Below are 22,847 nucleotides of genomic sequence, written 5' to 3' on the forward strand. Positions count from 1 at the left end.
GTTTTTTTTTTTTTTTTTTTTTAAGTTTTTGTTTTTTTTATGTTTACTTTTGCCAGCTAAAATAATATCACCAAAAATAATATGCATATAGCTTTGGGAGAAACAACAGGAAGTGCATGCAGAATTCTTTGGGGGTGTTGTCTGGGCCCTTGTGGGCTATTGTCCCGCTGGTGCTCCTGTCTGGGTGGGGGAATCTGGGGTGGTTGGCTGGAAAGGAACTTGGCCCCAGACACTGCTCCAGAGGCCTGGCTGCCTTCACCTGGAGCCCTGCAGGTGGCCGCAGAGTCGGCCCACCTGGTGCACTGAGGGCATCTGCCAGCCCTGGGTTACTGGCAGTGTCCCCCCCATGAGGGTGTGTGTCCTCTGTGGTGTGAGTCCCTGTGGGCGAGTGCACGGGAGGAACGGGTCTTGCTGCCTCTGAGCTGTGTCCATCGGGGATCCCAGAAAGACGGCCTGCTGGGTGTGCAGGGAGAGGCTGGTAAGCACCCTACACCTGCAGGTGTGCTGGTCTGGAGTGGCTTAGACAAGGACCTGGGCCAGATGACACCCCGAGCAGCTGGTTGCCCCCAGTCCCTTCCCCTGGGCAGGTTGGGACTGCAGGCAGGGACTTGGGAGGCTGTATCAGGCAGGCCTGCTGGAGCAGCGAGGAGCCTGGCCTGTCTCTGAACCCAGGCAGGGACCACTTTGAGCAATAACACCAACCAGGGCACGGCTTCCCAGGCAGAGCATGGCCCAGGTTACCCTCGTCGTGCTGGGGGTTGTGGCTGTAGTTTGAAATAGCATGAGGGATGTTCGTTCTGGGCACTGAAGACTTAAGGTTTTCCCAGATGCTCAGAGAGCAACCATGGGCCTCCGCCAACTGCGCTGAGAGGAATTTCAAAGCAGGGGAGTAGTAGGAAAGTGTCCTTCTAGGTGTGCAAAGCCTTTCCCTGGCTGTTCTTTGGTTGCTCCACCATGCTTCATCCAGCTTTAACATGAATGTCACTTTTTATTTTCAAGGAATTATTATCTATGTCCCCTTTGTAAAGGAAAGATGCTATTGTAAATCTTTTTATTAAATAATGTAAAGATGCATATCTGTATTTTTGGATCATGTTATAGATTATGGATATATTGTTTAATAAAGTATTTTTTGGAACAAATGCTTACAGGTGGATCCTTTTGAGAAACAGTTGTTACGTTCCTGATTTGCACCGGGCAGAGTCACTAACTCTGAAGGGCTGTGCAGAGTGCTGGAGGAGAGTTGTCGGGAACTTCATGGTCTGTGGCCTGGCTGGGACCTGGGCCTCACCTGGGTTGGGTGCTTGGGAAGGTTGGTGTCAATCCGGGCCTGCTGTGTTGAAGCCGTTGAAGTGGGTCCCCACCTCCCAGGGGAGAGGTGCATAAATGGGCCGGCACGGGTGGGTGGTGTGCGGGTGGATGGTGTGCGAGGGAGGCTGTGACTTCCTGGAGCAGGAGGCTTGCTCTCCAGGACAGCATAGGTGTCAGGAGCCCTTGGGGAGCTGTCACCACAACATACCTCAGACGGGAGGCTTAACAGAATTAATCTCCCAGTTCTAAAGGTTGGAAGTCCGAGATCAAGGTGCCAGCAAGGTTGAGGTCTGTGGGCTCTTCCCTTGGGCTGCAGACAGCCACCTTGTCACTGTGTGCTCAGATGGAGGGCAGGAGCACTGGTGTCTTTCATGGGCACATGGCCCTATCTAGTCAGGGTGCCAGCCATAGAACTTCATTGACCTAATTACCTCTTTGAAGGCCCCGTTTTTAATATTGGGCTTAGGGTTTTCATCTAAGAATTTGGGGGGCGGGGGAGACGTAAGGAGCTGCGTAGGACTATTCCCCCAGACAGTGTTAGCAGAGCAACCTGGTTAGATGGGCTTCCTGCTGAAGAGGAGGTGAAATTCTTGTGCAAGGGCCAGCAGCAATTGCCACCAGTGCTGCTCTGTCCTCTGGGCATGCCCCAGGTCACCTCCAACCGCCTGCCAGGTGCTGAACCCTGGGAAAAGGAAGACCCAGTTCTTTCTTGGGTTGGTCAGTTTTTCATCACTGTGACCAAAATTCCCCACAATAAAATGCTTGTGTTGCATGAATGGTGCTGGGCTGAGATGCTTCCCACATCCCTATCTGACCTACCTGCGCAGGTGGGCAGCTCTTAAGGAATGTGGTCACTGAGACACAGGACATGGCCCCAGCTGCAGCTGCAGGTCCAGTAGGGTGTGGCTTCATCCATGTCCTCCTGGCCTGCAGCAGGCCACTGTTGGCTCGCTACAGTCTGTGAGATTATGGACCCACTGGCTTCCAAAGGTGGAGAAGCAGCCACACACCTCTGTGACCCCTGCACGGCCCTGCGTGGGCTCCTCGGCATGCCGAGGTCTAAACGTCCCGTGGAACATCCTCTGGTCTTCTTCACTGAGGACAAGTGGAACCGGATGAGTTGGACAGACAACACTGGAGACCCGTGGGAGACAGGGTGGGAGATGAGCCCTTCTCAGCACACTGTCAAGAAAGGGGACAGTTGTTTTAAGGATTCAGTTTAGGGTGCGGTGGGCTCAAAGGGCAGAAGGGAACCTGGAGGCAGCAATGATCGAGGGAGCAGCAACCAGCGACAACCTGGCCAGGCCCCAGTGGGGCATGGGGGAGGGCTGCCTGGACCCCAGCAGGGATTGTCTCAGCAGAACCTGCTGATGCTGCCATGGTGCCCGGAGAGTAGGCAAGGCTCAGCTGGCCTTAGGGCTGGGCAGGTGCTCAGGAGAGGGCCACCCTCTAAGCTCCCTGCATGGAATCCCAGGTGTGGGCCCTCCTTCAAGGAAGTGTTCCTGCTGCTGTCACTTCCTGGTGTCCAGGGTGCCAGTGACCCCTGGGGAGACAGGCTTCTAGAGAGGTGGAGACCCTTAAGGGGACAGAAACCTCTAGAAAGATGGAAACCCCTGGGGACTGATACCCCTAGAGAGATGGAGACTATCTTGAATGAGCTGTGCCATTGACCAAACACGTCTGTGTCTTTCCCCAGAGTCAGGATTTATTTATTTTGGCTCATTTGTGGTCACAGCTGGGCAATCACACCTTCTTCCATTCTGGTCTTAATTCCACATCCACACACTCAAGTCACACATCACACTTCACAAGGATATACAGATAGGTCACAGAAAGACCGAGAAACAGTTAAGACAGCTGTGGGGTCACAGGTTGCTGAGTCCAGGGCACAGGCAGAGAGAGGACTGCAGAGTCGCAGGGCCACTGCAGGTGGTCAGATGAGGGCGGTCGAGGCAGGGGTTCCCGACAGCCTACAATGTCAGGCCGTGTCAGCTTAGAGTGTCACTTCAAGGCTCGGAGTGGGACTTGGGTGGGGGTCAGGGGACTCCTCTAAAACCGGAGGATGAGCTTCAGAAGTTTGTTGCTGTGGCAATTTTCCTGGGCAAACCTTGGTGACCAGGTGACCAGGCGACGGGGTGAAGGTGCCTCCATGTCCACCCCTGAGGTGTTCCCCTTTTATGGACCTCGAGGGAGGGCTTGATTCGTTTGGTGATCTGGTGTGTTCAATAGCCCAAGAGACTGGTTTTTCACGCCTGAGCAGATGTGTCGCTGCTTGATTCTGTCAGGACACAGGTGGTCACTTTTACTAGAACAACTAATTTATTCTCAGTTTGTGCCTAATCGTGGTGCCAGGGAGAAGGTGTTGTTCACTTGAAAAAGCACAGTACGGAGTCATCCGCCAATGCAAAATGAAACAGCTCATGGCAAACCACCACCTAACAAGATGGAGGACTAAGGTTTAGGCACAATGTAAGAACTGTCCACACCCCAAGGGGGCACGGAGCACAGGTGAAACATGAGGACTGCTGTCTCGTCACACTGACGCCTGTGCTGTGACCAGCCCCACCACCCCTGTCCTGCCACACGTCAGCATCCCGTGGACCTGTCCACTGTCCCTTACACCTGAGAGCACCTGCACCAGCTGTGCTACACCCTCCTGGAGGTCGGGCTGTCCACCGCCTCATCACGGCCCTCGTCTTGTCTCAGCCGTGTCTTCCAGTCACCTTTTCTGATCCAGAGCAACAAGTGTGGGCCATGCCACCTGCAGGCGCAGACACTTTCCCAGGAGCCACCCAGATTAGGCCCTTCCCGTGGGACAGGGCTCAGTTGGATTTTGGATGGCCGTTTGGCCAGCATGTACCCATCTCCCTCTTCCCCTGTGGTTAGGGCTACTTCTCTGTCCCCCTGATGCAAGATTGACCACGTGACTCTTTTTGGCCAATAGGATGTGAGCAGACTGGACAGGAGTGACGGTGTCAGGCACTGCGAGGTCACCAGCACGTGCTCTCCTGTCTGCCGTGTGACAAGCATTCTCTGGTCATCGGGTGTCGTCAGCCTGCTCCAGGTGACCACACAGAACAGACCCAATTCCCGTGGAGTCAGCTCTTCCCTGAGGGGTGGCATCCAGAGAGGACCGTTCACTGATCTCGAGTGGTCAGAGCATCCGGCGGAAGTGGTCAGCCCTGAGGGAAGAGCTGACTCCTCAGCCTGGCCTTGCTCTACATCAGCCTGTGAACTTCTCTTCAGGTGGCCTGAGACTCTGGCTTGATGCCCAGCCACCCCAGGGCCTGGTCCCGTCCCTCCTGGGTCCTGACCCACCTCCCTCCTGCCCCAGTGCTCCCTGCTGCTCCGGGCCTGCCGGGCCTCCAGCTCTGACCTGGCCACCTTGGGCGAGGCCCTGAGGTCTTGGAATGACAGAATCTCTTCTTCCCAGATCTTCACTAAACACCTTATAATCTAAAAGTCCACTTGGTCCAAGAACATGCTGGAATGTGGACAGGGCTGGCCTGACAGGTCAGCACAGACGTTAGTCAGCAGAAGGTCTTACCCAGGCCGTGTCACCCGCCAGGTCTTCCAGGAGCCATTTCTCAGCCTGGTCGTGGAGGACACCAGGGCAACAGAAGAACCTCGGGCCCCTCTAGAGCCCCGGCTCAGGTGTGCTCAGAGGCTGGGCCCTGCCTCTTCCAGCCCCGCCTGCCGCCCCCAGGCAGCACAGAGGACCCACTGGCCCGCAGTGGTTGAGGGCAGTGAAGGCCTCCCCCAGTCCTCGAAGGCCCTGTGTATGAAGGGGGTCTCCTGTCACCAGAAGCCACGAAAGGAGGTCGCACAGAACCCACGGCCCCAGGAACAGCTCTGATGACTGCCTGGCATCCAGTTGGGACTCAGGGGACACCTGGAACCACCCAAGGACTCCCACAGGAGAGGGGCAGGACCTCCCTGATCCAGGGGCCAAGCCCACCTCCCAGTCAGGCCTAACCCAGATCCAATTAGGGTTGTGTTTCAGAAGCAGACCCTACTGCCTTCCAAGCAAAGTGAATCCTTCTGTAAAAAGTCAAAACCACCCAGAACCTAGTTTAATGCAGNGACACCATGGAGACACCCTGATCAGGCAAAGAAAGCCCTGCTCTCCAGACAGTCCTGGGGGGATGGATACCTCCAGGGGAGAAGGGGCTCCTATGAGGCGGAGGTCCTGAGTCTCGCTGGGGCCCACTCTGAAGGATCAATAAGTGAGCATTTACCTGCGGTCTGGGCTGTGGGGACCGCGGGGAAGGGTCAGGCTGAAGGCGGAGTCCTGGCAGCGCAGCCAGCTAGGTGGCGCTAGCCTCCTCCCTTCCCAAGGCGGGGCCTGGGCGTGGCCACCGGGAGCCAGTGCGCATGTGCACAGCCGGCTGAGGTCGCTGGGAGTCCGGGGGCGGGGCCTGTGCGCGGCTCTTCCGGGTCGCTGGGCTCTGAGCGGCCGCAGGTGCGAGCCCTGGCGGGTAGCGCTGAGGGGCTTTCCCGCGCGAAGGTGTGGGGCGGCTGTCTCTGGTGGGCGGGGTCACGGTTGGGGCGATCCTGGGGTGTTCTTGGGTTCCGAGGCGTCCTGGGGAGGGGTCCTAGCAGCCGGGATTGCGGGTGGGTGCCACGGCACTTCTTTTTTGGTAACGATGAAAGCATCTTAAACTTGTAGCGAAACAGGTAAAACGGGGGAAAGCGCCTGTGGCTGATTTCGGGCACAGTGCAGTGGCATCTACCCTTTCCCCTGGTACCTAGATTCTGGCTTGGCTCTGAGGGGAAAGGGCCTGGGAGGAGGTCAAGGGGCCAGGGTCAGTGGTGCACGCCTGTAACCCCCGCGGCTCCTGAGGCTGAGTCAGGAGGATGGTGAGTTCAAAGCCAGTTTCAGCAAAGGTGAGGCGCCAAGCAACTCAGTGAGACCCTGTCTCTACCATACAGAATAGGGCTGGGGAGGTGGCCCAGTGGTCGAGTGCCTGGAGTTCGATCCCTGGTTCCAGAAAAATGGAGGTGAAAGTATAACACCAAGAGAAGGTGCCTGCTGCAGGTGTGCCTGCTGCAGGTGTCCCTGCCGTGGATTCCCACCAGTGAATTTTGCAGGGTGGCCACGCTGGGGCCCAGGGCAGCTTCCTCCCAGCGCCATGTTCCCTGCATCCCCTCCAGGCTTGTTCTGCCCCCTGACTCACCTGAGTTCTCCAGAGAGGATGTGCTGTGGGCTGTAGGGCTTCCTCATGCTACTGTGGCTGGAAGGGACTCTCCACTGCGCCAGTGTTCCCAAATTGCAGGTCCAGTCCTTTGTTTTAATTTTTTAAATTTATTTTATGTTTTATATTTTTAGTTGTGGATGGACACAATACTTTTGTTTATTTAAATAGTTTTTTTTTTTTTTTTTTAACATGGTGCTGGAGATCCAACCCAGTGCTCATGCTAGGCAAGTGCTCTGCCACCCCAGCCCCCAATCCCTTGTTTTTCAGGCAGAAGCCATGGTGCTGTGTCGTGTGCCAAGATGGTCTGTGGGCCTCTGGGCCTCTCCAGGGTGGTGGAGGACAACGTGTACTCTTAGAGCCTTGGTGCGGCCGAAGAGGGGGCCAGGGTGCCCTGGGGGAGCATCTGGCCCCCTGGCTTGCAGCATGTTCTCCAAAGTGTCCTCCTGCACCCCTGAGGTGATGCTGACCCAGGAGCGCTACCCTGTGCAGCGGCTGCCATTCTCTGTGGTGTCTGAGGAGGACCTGGCAGCTTTTGAGCGCCTTGTCCCCGGCAGAGTTGTCACAGACCCAGAAGAACTGGAGGTGTCTAATGTGGACTGGCTGAGGACAGCCCGAGGTGAGTCAGGACCCTGGGGCCCTGCAGCCAGGAAGCGTGGGTCACTGTCACATGCCTTTCCTGCCTCTGGAGAAGAGCCGAGCTGTGGTGCCGCTGAAGTCCTCTGGTGGGTGTGTGACATCTGCAGGTCGAGAGCTGGCACGGGCCCTGGCTGGTCTGACAAGCACCTGTCTGCTCCTCTGGGGACTGCTGTGATCCAAGAGCACACAGAGGTCTCAGTGCCCCAGACCAGAAGCCTGGGCAGAAGGGGTGCTGAGTCTCTGGGGCCTTCCTGCCTCTCCAGCTCCTAGCTCTCTGCAGCAGCCTGTTTCAGCTTCCCATGGCCCCTCTGCGTCTGTGTTTCCTGCATCTGAGTGAGACCCTGTGCTGGGTGCAGGGCCCACCTGACAGAGGTTGACCCCATCTCGGTTCTTAGTGCTTCTTTCAAGAGCCTCTCCATAGAAGGATACTCATGTAGGCTCCTGGGGACGTGGACATGTCTCTTGGGGTCCATGTAGCCCAGCAGAGTCAGAGGCAGGGCTGCTGGCCTGGCCACTGCCTGCTTCCTCCTCCCACACCTGTCCCTAGTGCACGAGGTCCCGACCCTCTTGATCACAGTGGTTCATATTCTCTTTTGAAGTGGTTCAGAGATAATGCACAGCTTGCATGCTCACACGGGTTTGCTATTTACTTATTTATTTTGGTACTGGGGATTAAATCCAGGGACACTTTACCACTGAGCTATCCTGAGTCCTTTTTAGATTTTCATTTTGAGAGTCGGTCTTGCTAAGTTGCCCAGGCTGGCCTTGAATTTGCAGTCCTCCTGCTTCAGCCTCCTAAGGCACTGGGATTACAGTTATGGCCACCACACCTGGCCTGTTGACATGATTTAAAAAACCAACATGAGATTATTGCTGCAATAGTGAACAGAGGTAGCAGAAAAGCAATGGACAACAGTTGAAAACAAAATGACACGTTTAACCTGGAAGCCCAGGTTCTCAGGCTAGCCCTGCTCCTGCAAGCTTGTGCTGTTACGGGGCAGATCTTCCCAAACTGTGAGGACCCGAGTGAGGTTCCAGACCACATCATGCTGAAGTATGGTGCCAAGGTCTTGGAGGCTCAGGTGGTCCAGGGGCTGTGCCCTAAGGGGTGGCAGCACACACTGAAGTCATGGGCCACTTTCCCATGCAGGAGTGCCCTCAGTGGGCACTCAGGGTTCCCCTGCCATACCCTGCCCACTGAGGAGGCAGGTACCTGGAGGCTCAGCCATGTTGTACCCCTGCTGGGAGCCCTAGGCAGCCTAAGTGTCCTCTGCACAAGGGTGCGTGCCACCTCAGGGGTGCTGCATGGTGGACGTTGCAAACCCCACACCAGCTGCTCCAGTCTTGGGCTCTGTACCCTGCCGACACCCGGGGCCGGTAGCTGCTGTCCTGATGGGCGAGGGGCTGTTCCCAGGGCTTTCAAGAGTGTGGATGAAGTGGGGTGCCTCCATTCGAGCACGTCTGGAAGGACACCTGGGAGTGGGAGCAGGCAGCATAAAGCCTCTGTGCTCCTTGGAACCAGGGCAGTTGGAGAGGGATTGGGCTGGCCAGCAAGTCTGGAGGGCCATGAAGCCCTGTCTTCTCCTCTGAGCTGGTGGGAAGCCGCTGAGAGACCATGAGTGGAGAGGAGCTAGTGGGACAGGCTCTGGGGGAATCTGGGGCTTCAGAAGAAGAGTATGGGGGCTAGGGACCTGGCTGGTGGAGGCAGAAGGCATGGTAGGTTGCATAGTGCTTGGAGGATGTGGTCCCTAGGCTTGCTGAAGGTCTGACCACAGAGGAGGAGGATCATGGTGTGGCCGGACAGTGGGAATCCCCATTTACTGAGAGGAGGGTTCACAGGGAGCAGGTCTGCTGGGGGAACCAAGAGCTTGGTTTTGGACATGTTGCGGTGGATTTGGCCAGAGGACCCACTGGGCTGAGGGACAGTCTGGAGTCCAGGGCAGGGGCCCAGCTGGGAGCCAGGGTCCCACAGCTGGGTGCCCACAGTCAGCGGAGAGCAGGAGAGGGAGCAGGCCAGGCCAAGGGCAGGAGGAGAGCTGGGGGAGTGTGCTGTGCAGGGAGGTGGTGTGTGGTGCGGCGGCCACAGGTGAGACCAGAGCCGTGGCGTCACTGGTGGCGTGACAGAGAGATGTGCGGCGGGAGCCAGTGTGGGCATGGCATCTGGGCTGGAGGGTATGCACTTGGAGTCACGTGGAGTGGCTGTCCAGGGGAGGGGGGTGGGAGCAGGTGGGAGCAGGGAAGAGCAGTCTTCTTTTCCTCTTTAGTTTTAAGATGAGAGACTTCCAGCAGGTTAGGAGTCCATGGGAATGACCAGGAGGGGCAGGACACAGGGGTGGGGCAGGGGCAGAGGGGAGGTGGGCGGTGGGTGCAGAGGCGGGTGGTGGAGAGTCGGGTGTGCTGGGCCAGGCACACTCAGTGAAGTGAGTTGGTGATGCAGTGGGGACGGGGGACCCAGATCTGTCGTGGTTTGGCTCTGGAATGTCCCAGGTGTGTTGAAGGATGGTCCTCAGTGCATCAGTGACAGAGGTGCGGCCTTCAGGATGTGACTGGACCTGAGGGTGCTGACGTCGGGCTGGATCAGTCCATCAGTGGATTTGTGTTTGATGCCATTATTGGGAGGGGATTGAAGCCCTAGGTGGTGGGTCTAGTTGCAGGGAGTGGGTCACTGGTGTGTGCCCTGGAGGGCTTTCCTCTGCCATGTCCTTCTGCTGTGAGGCTCTGCCTCACCTGCCCAGAGTAGTGAGCTGGCTGATCATGGGCTGAGAACTCTGGAACCTGAGCAAAATGAACCTTTCCTCCTCTGTTTTCCTCAGGCATTTGTCACTAACAGTCTGTGTGGGAGAGGGAGGTGCAGTCAGGCGTGGGTTTGGAACCAGGGTCCTGGCTCTGGCCAGGTTGGCGAGGAGTGTGAGGACCAACCTGGAAAGTCAGCATGGTGTTTGGGGTACACCGCGCTTGGCCTGGAAGTTCCTGAGGTGTGCACCGTAAGCCCTGAGCCGCTGACGTGGGTGCTGGAGCCCTTGGTGTTGGGAGGGTTTGTGTGGCTGGCCAGTAAAAGCCTCTACAGAGCTGCATGGTGGAGCTGGGTGTGGTGGCCATGCTGAGGTCCCAGCAACACAGAAGCTGAGGCTGGAGCACTTGCAGCCCATCCTGGCAACATAGAGACCCGATCTGGAGATAAAAGTAAAGGACTGGAGGTCTAGTGCAATGGGTCCAACACCCAGCACCACAACATACCCTCCTCCCCTCCCCCGCAAGAAAGAACAACCCAACCACAACTCGATAGTCAGCGTTTCAGGCCTGCAGGCCTGTGGCCTCTGCAGATGCCCAGCACTGCTGCTGCAGCGTGGAGACAGCCATGGATAAAGACGGACATGGTGTGCGTGCGTCTACCAACTGTGTTTACAAAAATAGGCAGCGGGTCAGTGTTCACTGTGTGGACACTAGGCCCAAGGAGATTACCAGGAGGAGAGCTGGGGTGCCAGGGCTGGGACAGTGGTGGGGCGCCAGCTGGGTGAGTGGTGGGATAGGCCGTGGGAGGCCTGGGAGAAAGGAAGTGCATGAGGAGCCCCATCCTTGGGGGCTGCTGGAAAGATGGTGGAGGCTCTAGTGTTCAGCTCTGGAAGTGGAGGCCAGAATTCAGGCCAGCCTCTGTGGCGGCTTCTAGAGGATGGGGCCCTGGCCAGGCTGATGAAAGTTTGGGAGGTGCTTCTTGGTCTTCACAAACTCCAGAGGATGGCGAAGCACCTGGGGGCTGGAGTGGTGAGAATGTGGCCAGGGGAGAGGAGGAGTGGGCCCCTTGTGGTGGGCGTCCTGCCGGGAAGTGTTGGGGCGGATTCCCCCCTTCCCACTGGACTCTACGGCTTTGGGTGTTTTCCTCCTGGGCCCTGATTCCTGCCTCCTGGCTTCTGTTCTTTTAGTGGATGGTCCTGTGTCCCTTGTTGCATTGTCTACCTGTTAGCGATGGACACTCTCCTCTGCCTGCAAGGGGCATTCTCTCGGTGGGCACTTGTGTCCGCCTGGACCCTGATGCAGATTCTTTGGGGTTTTCTTGCCCACCCAGCCCAGGCTGTGCCGGGCAGAGTGTTCTGAGTGCACCGGCAGGAGCTCTGGTGGCACAGAGCCCGGTGCAGGGTGGCAGCCCACCCAGCAGCAGGTGTGCTTGACAAGCCAACGCGTGCCTTCAGAGTCCAGAAGTAAGCAGGGGCCTGTTTCCATAGCTTGGCCACGGCTTCTCCCAGGGCCTCTGCCACCTTAGAGACCCCAGAGAGGTGCAAGGATAGGTGAAAGCCCACCATGCTGGGTGGCAGTGCTCAGGAATGCCACTCTGGAGCTTAGAAGGGCTCCCACCACTGTCTCTGGGCCACAGAGAGTCACAGGCAGCAAGAATGAAGCCCAAGCCATGGGAGAAGAACCCAGGAGCTGCCCTGTGAGAGCAGGCAGCGGGACCAGCGAGTCCTGGGAGGGAGCAGGGCCAGGTGAAAGAGTAGGGTGAGTGGTTAGAAGGGCATGGACTGCCAGCCGTCGCAGTGACCGCAGGTGGGACACTTGGCGCATCTAATGTCAGCAGGTGAGAGTCCCAGGAGCAGCAGGCTGCAGTCTCCAAGGTCTCCAAGGACCGTGCACTGGAGAAGCCCCTTGTGGGGTTCAGATGGCCTTCACTGCTGACAGAGCAGCTGGGCATGGGGAGCCCCCCTGCCAGCACTCACAGCCACAGCACACTGGCCCGGCCCCTGCCCCTGTGTGTCCCCCCGGGACCTTTGAACAGCTTGCTCTTGCACCTGTGTACTGGGGCCTGAGCCACGACGACCAGTGAGGGCCTGTGGGGAACGCCCTTTGGGATGTGCTGGGTGCCTGGGAATTGCTGTCCTTTGTGCTGGCTACCCACCTCTGTCATAGGCTGTAGCAAGGTGCTGCTGCGACCCCGGACGTCGGAGGAGGTGTCCCGCATCCTCAGGTAACAGATGGGCTGGTGTTCCCGTGGTTGCATGGGTGCGGTCACATGTGTCAGGCAGGGTCACTTGGGGACTTTCATGTTGCAGTTTGAACTGGCCCCATGCTCCTGCCCCTCAGGTTGACTTGATGTGCATGGACAGATTGCCCTGGGGTAGGAGCACCCATTCCTCTGCTTCCTACCCCTGGGAGCCCTTGCTTCAGGCTTTGCCAAGTAGGCCTGGTTGTGGAGGAGCAGCCATAGGTGACTCTGAGGTCCCAGGGTGGGGAGTAGACAGCACATGGGATCAGGGCTGGAGTGGTGGGCTGAGGGTGGCTGCAGACCTGCAAGTGTGGGGCTGGCCAGGCGCCTAGGACTGTCTGTCCCTGCAGGCACATGGCCAGTTAGGATCCCTCTGCCTGGGTGGTTGCCTACAGCATGCTGGGAGGGGGGTGGCCAGCAGGTGGAGGGAGGGCCTTGAGGATCAGCTTTGGGGGCATACTTGCATGTAGCATGTCCCTTGCGGGCGGTACTGGGAGCAGAGATGCTGGCCCCAGGCCCCTCCTGTGCTCTCCCAGGTACTGCCACGAGAGGAACCTGGCCGTGAACCCCCAGGGTGGGAACACAGGTTTGGTGGGGGGCAGCGTCCCTGTCTTTGATGAAATCATCCTGTCCACTGCCCTCATGAACCAGGTCACCAGCTTCAACAGTGTGTCTGGTAAGCCACGTGGCCCTCAGGGGTGGGGAGGGTGCTTAGGCAGGCAGGCCTTTGTGTGTGGACACGTGTCCCCGACTGGGGAGGGACCAGCGGTGGTGCACGGCTACCACCTGGGCCCTCTGGGTGGGTCTGCCATGGGGTAGCTTGGCTGCCTGGTATGATGTGAGCTTGTCACTCTGGTCCTTTTGGACCCTGGCACTTTCTGGGCATGATGGCCTTTCTGGAGGGTGGTGAGGTGTGGTTCTAGGAGTGACAGGACCTTGGGTCTGCTCTGGGGCATTTGTCAGGGTCATCTCTGTGCTGGCCACACCTGTGACTAGGGTCTCAAGAGGCAGGCTTCCTCCCACCACCAGTCCAGATGTCATTGGTCCTGGGGCAGAGTCACCTCAGTTGAGGATGGCTGCCATGTGACAGTTTTCTCAGCCCTGAGTGTGTGTGTGTGTGTGTGAGAGAGAGAGAGAGACGGCGGGGGGAGTTCTCCAGCATTTCTGCAGTCACAGAGGGGCCTTGGAGTCTGGGGGAGGCGGGCCAGAGGCCTCTTGCTCTGCCTGGCTGTGAGTGGCCAGCTGTCGGGTAGCCCAGTAGTGGAATTCTGGCTGGCCTGGGAGCCGGAGCCCAGGGTGGCCCTGCTTGCTCTCTGCAGGAATCCTGACCTGCCAGGCAGGGTGTGTGCTGGAGGGACTGAGCCGGTATGTGCAGGAGCGGGACTTCGTCATGCCGCTGGACTTGGGAGCCAAGGGCAGCTGCCACATTGGGGGCAACGTGGCTACCAACGCGGGCGGCCTGCGGTTTCTGCGATACGGCTCCCTGCATGGGACTGTGCTGGGCCTGGAAGTGGTGAGCTGGGGCCAGCAGTGTGGGACCCCACCCCAGGTGTCCTGGCTTCTCCTGGGCTCTTCTCAGGCCTAGGCAGAGGTGCTGGTGCACAAGGCCACTTTAAGCTGGCAGCCACATTGCATATCAAAGAGCCCATCTTAACAGCCCTGGGCTCAGGCCCCTTGGGGACCTGCAGGTTGCCACAACCGTGGAGCTGAGGGGCCCCCACTCTGGCTTCCTGCATGACACCATGTTACCGCCTCCTAGTCTACCTGACTAGCCCTGGGACGCTGCCTGGGCCAGTCTCCCAGGAGTCAGAGTGGGAAGAATGGTCAGCCAAGGCCAGCCAGCAGAGCCACAGGGACCCTGCCCCGTCCTCTGGTGCCCTGTGGCTTCTGCTCGGTCTCCCAGGTTGACAGCGGCTCCTGGCTGTGTGTTCTGGTGCAGTGTAGTATTTGATTGCGTGTTAGCTCCTGAGCTCTGGCACTGCATCCCTGAGACTGTGTCTTCTGGCACAGCCAGCAGGATTCAGGCAGCTCTCCATACAGGCCCCTTGGGTCCCCAGGTCCCTGTCCCCATAGTTGTGCCTCCTGTCCTGTGTCAGGCGGCCACTGCAGCTGGGCAGTCAGCAGCTCTGCTGTGTGGTGATGGGAGGCTGGCTCTGGCTCCAGTAGGGAAGAAGTCTTCCCTCACAGGGCTTGGGTGGGTCCACCCTTGTCTCTCCTAGGCCCATTTTGCTCTTTAACTGCTGAGGCTGGGGCAGTTGGGCTCAGGAGTGGCTACCTTTTCTGGGTGCCCTGAGATAAGATTGGCTCTCCTTGTGTAATGGCCAGAGGGGGAGGAGGATGGAGCTGCAGACCAGCAAGTCACTTGTTGGGAGATGGTCAGTGTGTGAAGGCTGGCTTCTCTCTCCTCCCTAGGTGCTGGCTGATGGCACTGTCCTGGATTGCCTGACCTCCCTGAGGAAGGACAACACAGGCTATGACCTGAAGCAGCTGTTCATTGGGTCGGAGGGCACCCTGGGGGTCATCACCGCTGTGTCCATCTTGTGCCCGCCCAGACCCAAGGCTGTGAATGTGGCTTTTCTTGGTAGGCATCTCGCCTTGCTTGTCAAGCTGGGGGGGGGTGCAGTTCCGGCCCATGCTGCTCGGGCTGGATCCCTTGGCCAGGTTGTTAGTGCAAGGATGGGGACAGAGGAGCGCCAGGGTCTGGGCCTGGCCTTCCTGTCCACAGAGCAGGCTCTGCACTGGAAGCCTTGCTCTGCCTCTGGTGACGGAATGGAGGTGCTGGGCTCCTGTACCCCAGTGTGCTGGGGCTGAAGTGGCATGTGGGGTGAGGTTCCTCTCTTAGCCGTGGGAAAGTTGGTAACCTCCTGTGAGGGGAAGAAACCATCTTCTTCCCATTCTGTGCACCAGCAGCACACCAAAAGTGTTCCCCAGAGGCCCCGGGCCTCAATCCAGGCCCCACTTCCTGTCACACCGTGCCTGTCCCTGCCTCCATCTGGATCGGCAGCTATCTGGCATGGCTTTGTTGCTGCTGGGTCACAGTCCTCTGGAGAGCACGGAGGATGTGCTCACCTACCAGGTGGCCTGCTGAGAGTTTAGGGCTCCTGCAGAGGCCCATTTGCCTCTCCTCAGAGAGTGTCTGATTCTGCCACATTTTTCTGAATCCGCCCTGGTGGTCTCCATGACCTCGTGGGCACTGTCTTGCTCCCTGGCTGCTGCATTAGGCATTCCACCTGGGTCTCGTCCTGCACATCTGTCCTGGCACTTCCTGAGGGCTGCCCTGTGCATTGGGTGCATCTGAACTGCCTGCGCTCCCTTGCTCCTGAGACTCACTGGTGTCCAGCGGCAGCCTGGCCCTTGCTTCCTCCATCTACTGACAGTGTCGCTCACCAGCTGCTGGCTCCGTGTGTGTTGGGAGGGAGGACCTTCTCTCTGATGCTCCTACCTGGGCCACCTTCTCTTTTCCTTTAGTCTTCTGAGGTCTTTGCTGTGTTGTGCATATCTCTTCACCTCTGCAGTTGTTGAACCTCTCAGGCCTGTGGCTTTGGAAATTTGTGGCCATATCGCCTGAAGGGCAGCCGGTGTGGTCCTCTCCTTTGGGGGAGGAGGTGGGCATAGCAGGGAACCTCCCAGCCTGTCCTCATGTCTTGACCTGCCTGCCATCTGTGTCTGCTTGTCTCCTGTGCTGTGATCTGGTTCACTGATGCCGCCTTCTGCTGCTTTTAAAGTGATGTCAGACTTTGCAGATGGCCTCTGCCCCCTGCTGAGCGTCAGATGTGATTATCATAGTTTTTATTCTAGAAGTCTTATCACTTCTTCAGACGTGTGCTGCTGCATTCCATAGTTCCCTGTACATCTCAGGTGTGTTCGACTTCTGTGTTTCTGTCTTTGAGCACAGAGAACTTTTTTTTTTTTTAACCATGTTTCATGATTGGACAGTTCACACTCTCTCTGAGTGTGTGGGGACTGTTTTAGTGTCTGGTTTCTTCTGGTTCTTGTTTGTGGTACTCTGCATCCTCATGTGCGCAGCTCCCAGGAAGGACTGCTTGTGGGGTCCCTGGAAGCCAGGGGTGGAGTAGCCTTTGCTGAGAGGACTGGTCCTTGCTTCTTCCAGGTGGCATTGGTCATTCCTGAGGCCTGGGCACATGCTCGCCTCCATAGGGTCAAAGCTGTTACCTCCCTCTTGTCCACTTGCTTCCTTTCTGCCTCCACACTTGGTGGCCAGCTGATGGTGGTTCCCCCACCTCAGCACTGGCAAAGTCCCAAATGTCCAGTAACCATGTCCTGGGTGAGTTCCTGGGAGTGGATGGTCATGTTAAGAAACAGCTGTTTCCAGATGTCCCTGTTTGGCATTGCTTGTGGCTCTTCAGGACAAGTCCCTCTGATTCCACCACTGTCCTGAATGCTGCATGGTGGTTCTAAGGCATTTTCTTTCCAGATCTGGACACTGGCAGTGACCTTGAGATGTCCATGTTGGCCAGGCTTGCCAGGTGTTTCCTGGAGTCAAATCTTGCCAGTTCGTGGCATTGCTACTTGAAGGGAGACCTGGCCAGACTGTGGGGTGGCTCTCCATACTGTCACTGCATGCCTCTGATGCGCTGTGACCCTTGCAGGCTGTCCTGGCTTTGCAGAGGTTCTGCAGACCTTCAGCACCTGCAGGGGGATGCTGGGGGAGATCCTGTCTGCCTTCGAGTTCATGGATGCCGAGTGCATGCAGCTGGTCCAGCAGCATCTCCACCTGGCCAGCCCAGTGCAAGGTACTGGCCCTGTGTAGCTAGGTAGCACCTACCCCTGTTCCTCTTGTGCCGTGGGATATGTTGAAGAGCTCACAGGCTGTGGATGGACAGAGGGTCCCTGAGCAGGGAAGGGGCTCTGGACAGAGTGCAATGTGGCTGTGGTTCGTCCTGTGTGAGCCAACTGTCCTTCACACTGGTGTTCTCTCTGTAGTAGCATGAACTTGTGATGTCATTCTGGAAGAAATATTAATGTAGTCTTAAGGGAGAGATGTTACTCAGTAAATTCTCATTTATTAATTTCAATAAATGCAGAGCAAAATTCACAGAGCCTTGACAAAACTCCAAACTTGAAATTTTTCTCCATAAATAATGCAAAATGGAACCTTTTGGTTTTTCTTTTTTTGTACCATGGATTGAACCAGGGGTGCTTAACCATTGAGCCACATCCCCAGCCCCTTTATTTTTTATTTTGAGACAGGGTGTCACTAAGTTGCTGAGGCTGGCTTTGAACTCGCAGCCCTCCTGCCTCAGCCCCCCAAGCTGCTGGGATGACAGGCATGGCCACCACTCCTACCTAGCTGAACCTTCTGAAAGCCCACACAGCAGGCCCTTGTGAGGGAGTGCACGTTCCTCTGTGCAGTGGCCAAAGGTTGAGGCCCTCGTGGGTGTTCACTGCAGCAGCCTTCCGTGGCGTGCTGGGGTTGGGAGTTGGAGGGCTGTGCTAAGAGCGTGAGTCCTGCTGCAGCACTGCGGCTGAGGGGGGAGCTTCTGGCTATGGCCTTGAACCTCTGGACCTTGGCCTGTCCAGAGAGCTGCTGTACCTGGGAGGCTGGGCCTTGGCCTGCAGTGGCCCTGACTGACAGCGATGGCCTGGGCCATGCTCATTCTGTGTCTCCTGCTTCCTTCCAGAGAGTGCCTTCTACCTCCTGGTCGAGACCTCTGGCTCCAGCACAGGGCATGACGCCGAGAAGCTGGGCTGCTTTCTGGAGCAGGTGCTGGGCTCAGGCCTGGTGACTGACGGCACCGTGGCCACAGACGAGAGCAAAGCCCAGGTGCTGATGCCCTCCTGCCGTCTGTGTACAGGGCCTGGAAACAGTCTCTCAGCAGATGAGGGGTGGTGCCGAGACCTGACTGGGCTTCTGGATGTGGGTAGAAGAGCCTCTTTGGAATGGAAAATGTGTTCTTGGTGTCTAGGTCATCTTCATCAATGTTTAAATCCCCACTCCTCAGCTGCAGGGTGAGCAGTAAGTACTGTGTGGCCAGCACCAGGAGCTGGTGGTGCAGTTGCCAGTGGGTCAGTGGCAGCTCTGGGTGGACTGCTTTCCTATGGACAGGCAGGAAGAGCCGTGGGTCCTGGGAAGGAGTGTCCAGAGGAAGACGTTATGCTCTTGCCAGAAACCTTCACCCTGGAGGGCAGAGGGAGGAGAAAGAGGAGGGCCCAGTGGGAGCCATGGGGCCATCCCTAGGACGCTGGCCATGGGGATTCCTTGTCTGTGGTGAGTGGCCAGCAGGGGCCACAAGGTGCGTCAGGGCTCTGGGGAGGGGTAAGGGTCTCCTGCTATGGGATGGGGCTTTGGCCAGGTGAGAAGAGCTCCTTATTAAGACTCTCTGCAGCTAGCCACTGTGTTCCCTAAAGCTCTGCAGGGCACCCACAGGCTGCCTTTAGCCATGAGCCCCCCTGGGGTGAGCCGGCTCTTCCATGGCCTCTGCCCTTGCTGGCTTCACCTCCATGACTCCTCCCCTCAGGTGGTGATTCTGCCCTCGGGGAAGAGGGAGGCAGGGGTTCTGAGCAGGGTGCTGGCTGGCCGCCTGCTGGCCCAGGACTGCGAGTCCATCGGCACCCGCCAGGAGTCTCTGCGTGCCCCTGTGACCCCTGGTTGGCTTGGCAGATGCTGTGGCCAGAGCTCTCCTTTCCCTCTGGTCATGAGCTCCACTTCACGTGCCCCTTACTGGGGCCTGGCCACAGCACCTGCCTTCCAGGCTCTGAGGGAGGAGGATCAGGGGCTGCAGGCTGCTGGCCTGAGGTAGCATGAGCCAGCAGAGGGCGTCTCTGGGGAGGGCAGCAGATGGGCCTGTACTCATCCTGGAGGCACCCACAGGCCTGCATGACCTGCCCACCAGTTTCCTTGGATGCTTGCCCCCAGCCCTCCTCATCCTGGTCCAGTCTAGGTTGATGCCCGAGCCAGGCTGGTGATGCAGGAGCAGCTAGTTCTAGTTCCTGCATGTTCTAGAATGTTCCAGGGGTGGAGGGCCTAGAGCAGAGGGGTAGGGGTGGCAGACAGGGAGAGCAGATGTTGTAGCTGCTGGGATGAGCAGAGGGTGTCCTGGTGAAGGAGCCTGAGGGCAATAGTGTCCATGAGGACCCTCCTGAGGGCTGGACTTGCAGAGGTGGGGCTAGAGGAGTTGGTCAAGAGCTGAGGTTGGACTCACGGTGGGTGTTTGGTGGAATTGTTTGCTTTTCAGCATTGAAAGTTCTTATCTTTCTGAAACTTCACTTGATATGTGCCCTGAAGTTGTGGGTCTCTCAGGCCAGCATAGATGGGGTCAGGGTCTGGGGGTGGTTCCGGGCCTGCTGGCCTTGTGGCTCCAGATTTCCAATAGCAGGAGAAAACCAAGAAAGCCACCAGGTGACTGGGCTTCTGGATGTGGGTAGAAGAGCCTCTTTGGAATTGAAGGGATATTTGTGGATGGGCGACCCCACAGCCCCAGCCCATGCCCACCCCGGGTTGTCCCCCATCAGCCCCAGCCCATGCCCACCCCGGGGTACCCCCCAGCCCATGCCCTCCCCCTGGCACCCCCACCAGTCCCTGGCCCATGCCCACACTGGGGCACTCCCTCAGCCCCGGCCCATGCCCACCCTGGAGTGCCCTGCCTGCTCCACCTCAGCTTCTCTGTTCCAGCCGCCAGTGCTCCACCCCTCCCATCCCTACCTCACCCACAGGTCCCTTCAGCAGCCCAGGACCTGAAGCTGGGTCCCTCTATTGCACTGCCTACCCCTTCATGCCCCATCCCTGCCCCCACTTGGATTCCAGCGTCCCTGGCCCTCTGCAGCAGCCCTGCCCAGCTGCTTGTCCCTGGGAGCTGTGCCTGCTGCTCTCCCCTTCTGGAAGGACCCTGGGCTGCCCAGCATCTCGAAGCCTCGGGCCCCTCGGTGCTTAGTCCTGCTGTGGATGAGCCTGTGGCTGGTCCTGGGTCGTGGTCCTGATGCCTGTACCCCCAGGAATGTGGGACTTGCTAACTGTGCTGGGCACAGGGGCACAGGGGCCCAGCCGAGCCGGGTCTTGACAGCTCCTTCTCTCGCCCTAGGCGCTGTGGGCCCTGCGGGAGAGGATAACGGAGGCGCTGAGCCGGGATGGCTATGTGTACAAGTATGACGTGTCCCTCCCCGTGGAGCGACTCTACGACCTGGTGACTGACCTGCGTGCCCGCCTTGGCTCACAAGCCAGGCGTGTGGTGGGCTATGGCCACCTGGGTGAGTGGCTGTGAACCATGCGGATAGCTGTGGCCATCTCTGCAGCTGAGTGCACTGTCCTGGCTTCATGATGCTGGAGAGGCCCTGTGAGGAGGCCCCAAGTGGTCATTCCTCTTGGCCATTCTGGAAAAGAAGGCTGTGTGCACTAGTAATGGTGCAGTGCATGGCCCAGCCTGCTGAGACTCTGGGCTCTGCTGGATGCAGGGAGGAGGACACAGACCTACTTAGGGCCCAGGCTGGGGTCCCGGAGGGCTCCTCCAGCCCACCTGACCCTTGCAGCATGACGAGTTGCTCAGTGCCAGCTTTGGTGGGCTTTGAGAGCAGGACATAGCCCATTCTCTGGACTCCCACGGCCTTCAGTGCCTGGTGCTAGAAGCCAGTTTCCAGGGAGGCAGGGCAATGGGATCTCCTTCTGCTGGCTCCTGCCTTCCCGGAGGTCTCAAAGGTGAGGTGCCGTTGCTGCCTGTGGAGAGGGGTGAGGGCCCAGTGCACACTGCACAGCTCTGAGGGGTGGTGCCATGGTTCTCCTCCATGGTAAAGGAGCGCAGAGACATCAAGTAACCCTCCAGTCGCCCAGCCCTAGGGGCCAAGTTTGGGATTTGGCAGGTGGCACATACCTAGACTGGGGATAGCAGATGCTTCAGAGGCCAGGCACTCCCGACCTTGCCTCAGGTGCGTTTGCTAGTGATGACGTGTGGCCTGGGGCTCTGGTTTTTGTTTTTATTTGAGGGCTGTCATTTTTGCTGATGGATCAATTTTATCGTTTGTTGAACTTTCCCTTTCTTTGGGAATTGGTTTTGGTGAATTTCTCCCTGAGAAACTTGTCCACGTCTGATGGAATTCCGGTTCCCTGTACCAGGCAGCTGCTCAGGACCCTCTCGATTCCTTGGTGTTGGTCACTGGGCCTTTGGGTTCTGCTAGGCTAGCTGTCCCTTCCTGGCCTCCCAGCCCCTCCTCGAGGACGCCGACTTCCTGTGGCCCTCCTTTCTGCCAACCCTCTGTCGCGTTCTTTGCTCTTCCGCTTGAGCTTCGTTAGGTCCTTTTTCTACCCTTAAAGAGAACGGCCTGCTCATGGGGCGTTGCCCTGTTCCTTCCGTGGGTTTAGAATTCCTGAGTAGGCCCCCCCACAGTTGTGTTGTGTTTAGCATTTCTGTTAATTTCTTTGTCAGGAATAGCGTAATCCCAGAAGTGCCCAGTGAGGACACTGCTGTCACTTAAGCAAATGGCTGGCTCTGGGACCTGTGTGGCACGGCACAAGTGACACAGGCTTCCTGGGCTGTGGTGACAGGAGCCCACCTGCTGGCCGCCCTTCCCTCTTCTTCCGCCTCTGCCCCATGCGGGCAGCGTGGGTGACGGTCCTCTGTCCCTTCCTCTCCTAGCCGCACAGACTTGGCCTGGCCTCGCTGCCTGACGGCTTCCCTGCGGCGGGGCTGGGTGGGCTGGGGCTGGCTGGTGTTTGGAGGCTACTCTTGCCACCCTCCTGGCCAGATGCCTGCTGTCTCCATTCTCAGGTTTTCTTTGCCCCACGTTATGCAGAAATGTGCTTCTGTATTTCCAGACATCAGGTGTTTTTTTAGCTATTTTAAAGGCTATCAAGCCAGTGCCCCAGCTCACACTTGTAACCCCAGATTTAAGACCAGCCTGGGAAGCTCAGCAAGACCCTTTCTCAGAATAAAAAATTAAAAGGACCATGGATGTGGCTTAGTGGGAGAGCCTCCCTGGGTTCAATCCCCAGCACCAAAAAACCCTGACTTGCTCTCGCTTGCCTGGTAGCCAGGAACTGGCTGGGTCGTGCCCGAGGCAGGTGGGGACAGCCTTCGGGACTGTTTAGTGAGCACTTGGAAGGACGTGCCCTCTGCAGCTGGTGGGTCAGCTTGCTCAGATCCTGCAGATTTCCATTTCGTCAGAGACCGGTGGGGTCTCTGGCCCCTGGCGGTACCCACCCTCATCTCTGCATCAGCAAGCAGGCTCTGAGGAGGGGGCTGACACTGTTGCCTGGGCCTGTGAGTCGGGCCTTCTGTCCCCACGGCCTCGGCCCACTCCCCTCAGCATCTGCCACTGCAGCCCCCAGGCCTTTTCCTTGGGCTTGGAATCTGCCAGAGACTTTGATTGAACATGTTGTCCATCCAGTGGCCAGCCGCCGTCCGCAGGACTGATGTGGTGTGCTGGGATCAGGGTGTGGGCTCCTCTTGCCCTCCTTGGCCTTCTGTGTCCCTCCTTCTCTTCCTCTAGCTCCGGACCCTCTGGTTCCTGTTTTCCATCTAGTTCTTCATTTTACTGCTGGGGGCTGCATATGGCCTGACCTGGGCGGAGGCCTTGGATGGTGGACGTGTGTGGGCATCCCAGCTGACAGGCTCCCTCTGGGACACGCCTGGTCCCTACCTGTGGTTCTCTCCTGGTCCTTACCTGTGTCTTACCGCCGGTCCCTCCCTCGTGTTCACCGTGGTCCCTCCCTCTGGTTCACCCCCCCCTCCCTGTGGTTCACCCACCCTCCCTCCCCCTGTGGTTCCACCCCTTCCCTC

General features: G+C 58.0%; 1 protein-coding gene across 7 annotated transcripts in view; it reads left to right on the forward strand.

Moving 5' to 3' along the window:
• Window positions 1-5,692: 5,692 nt before the first annotated feature.
• Window positions 5,693-22,847, forward strand: part of D2hgdh (D-2-hydroxyglutarate dehydrogenase) — a 19,696-nt gene continuing 2,541 nt past the window's right edge. Inside the window, exons 1-10 of one of the 7 annotated variants that reach the window (XM_015481694.2) lie at window positions 5,693-5,773; window positions 6,777-7,125; window positions 12,045-12,102; window positions 12,657-12,796; window positions 13,440-13,633; window positions 14,533-14,701; window positions 16,556-16,633; window positions 16,731-16,874; window positions 17,763-17,905; window positions 20,160-20,325. In XM_015481694.2, the coding sequence (XP_015337180.1) occupies window positions 6,786-7,125; window positions 12,045-12,102; window positions 12,657-12,796; window positions 13,440-13,633; window positions 14,533-14,701; window positions 16,556-16,633; window positions 16,731-16,874; window positions 17,763-17,905; window positions 20,160-20,325 (1,432 nt within the window). In that variant the 5' untranslated portion in view covers window positions 5,693-5,773; window positions 6,777-6,785. Of the gene's footprint in view, window positions 5,819-5,969; window positions 5,989-6,147; window positions 6,172-6,776; window positions 7,126-12,044; window positions 12,103-12,656; window positions 12,797-13,439; window positions 13,634-14,532; window positions 14,702-16,555; window positions 16,634-16,730; window positions 16,875-17,762; window positions 17,906-20,159; window positions 20,326-22,847 lie in introns of those variants that run through there. The other 6 variants (XM_048808955.1, XM_048808956.1, XM_015481695.2 and 3 more) reach the window with 6 other exon arrangements.

The sequence above is a fragment of the Marmota marmota genome, unplaced genomic scaffold (assembly GCF_001458135.2).
Source record: "Marmota marmota marmota unplaced genomic scaffold, marMar, whole genome shotgun sequence".
Lineage (NCBI taxonomy): Eukaryota > Metazoa > Chordata > Mammalia > Rodentia > Sciuridae > Marmota > Marmota marmota.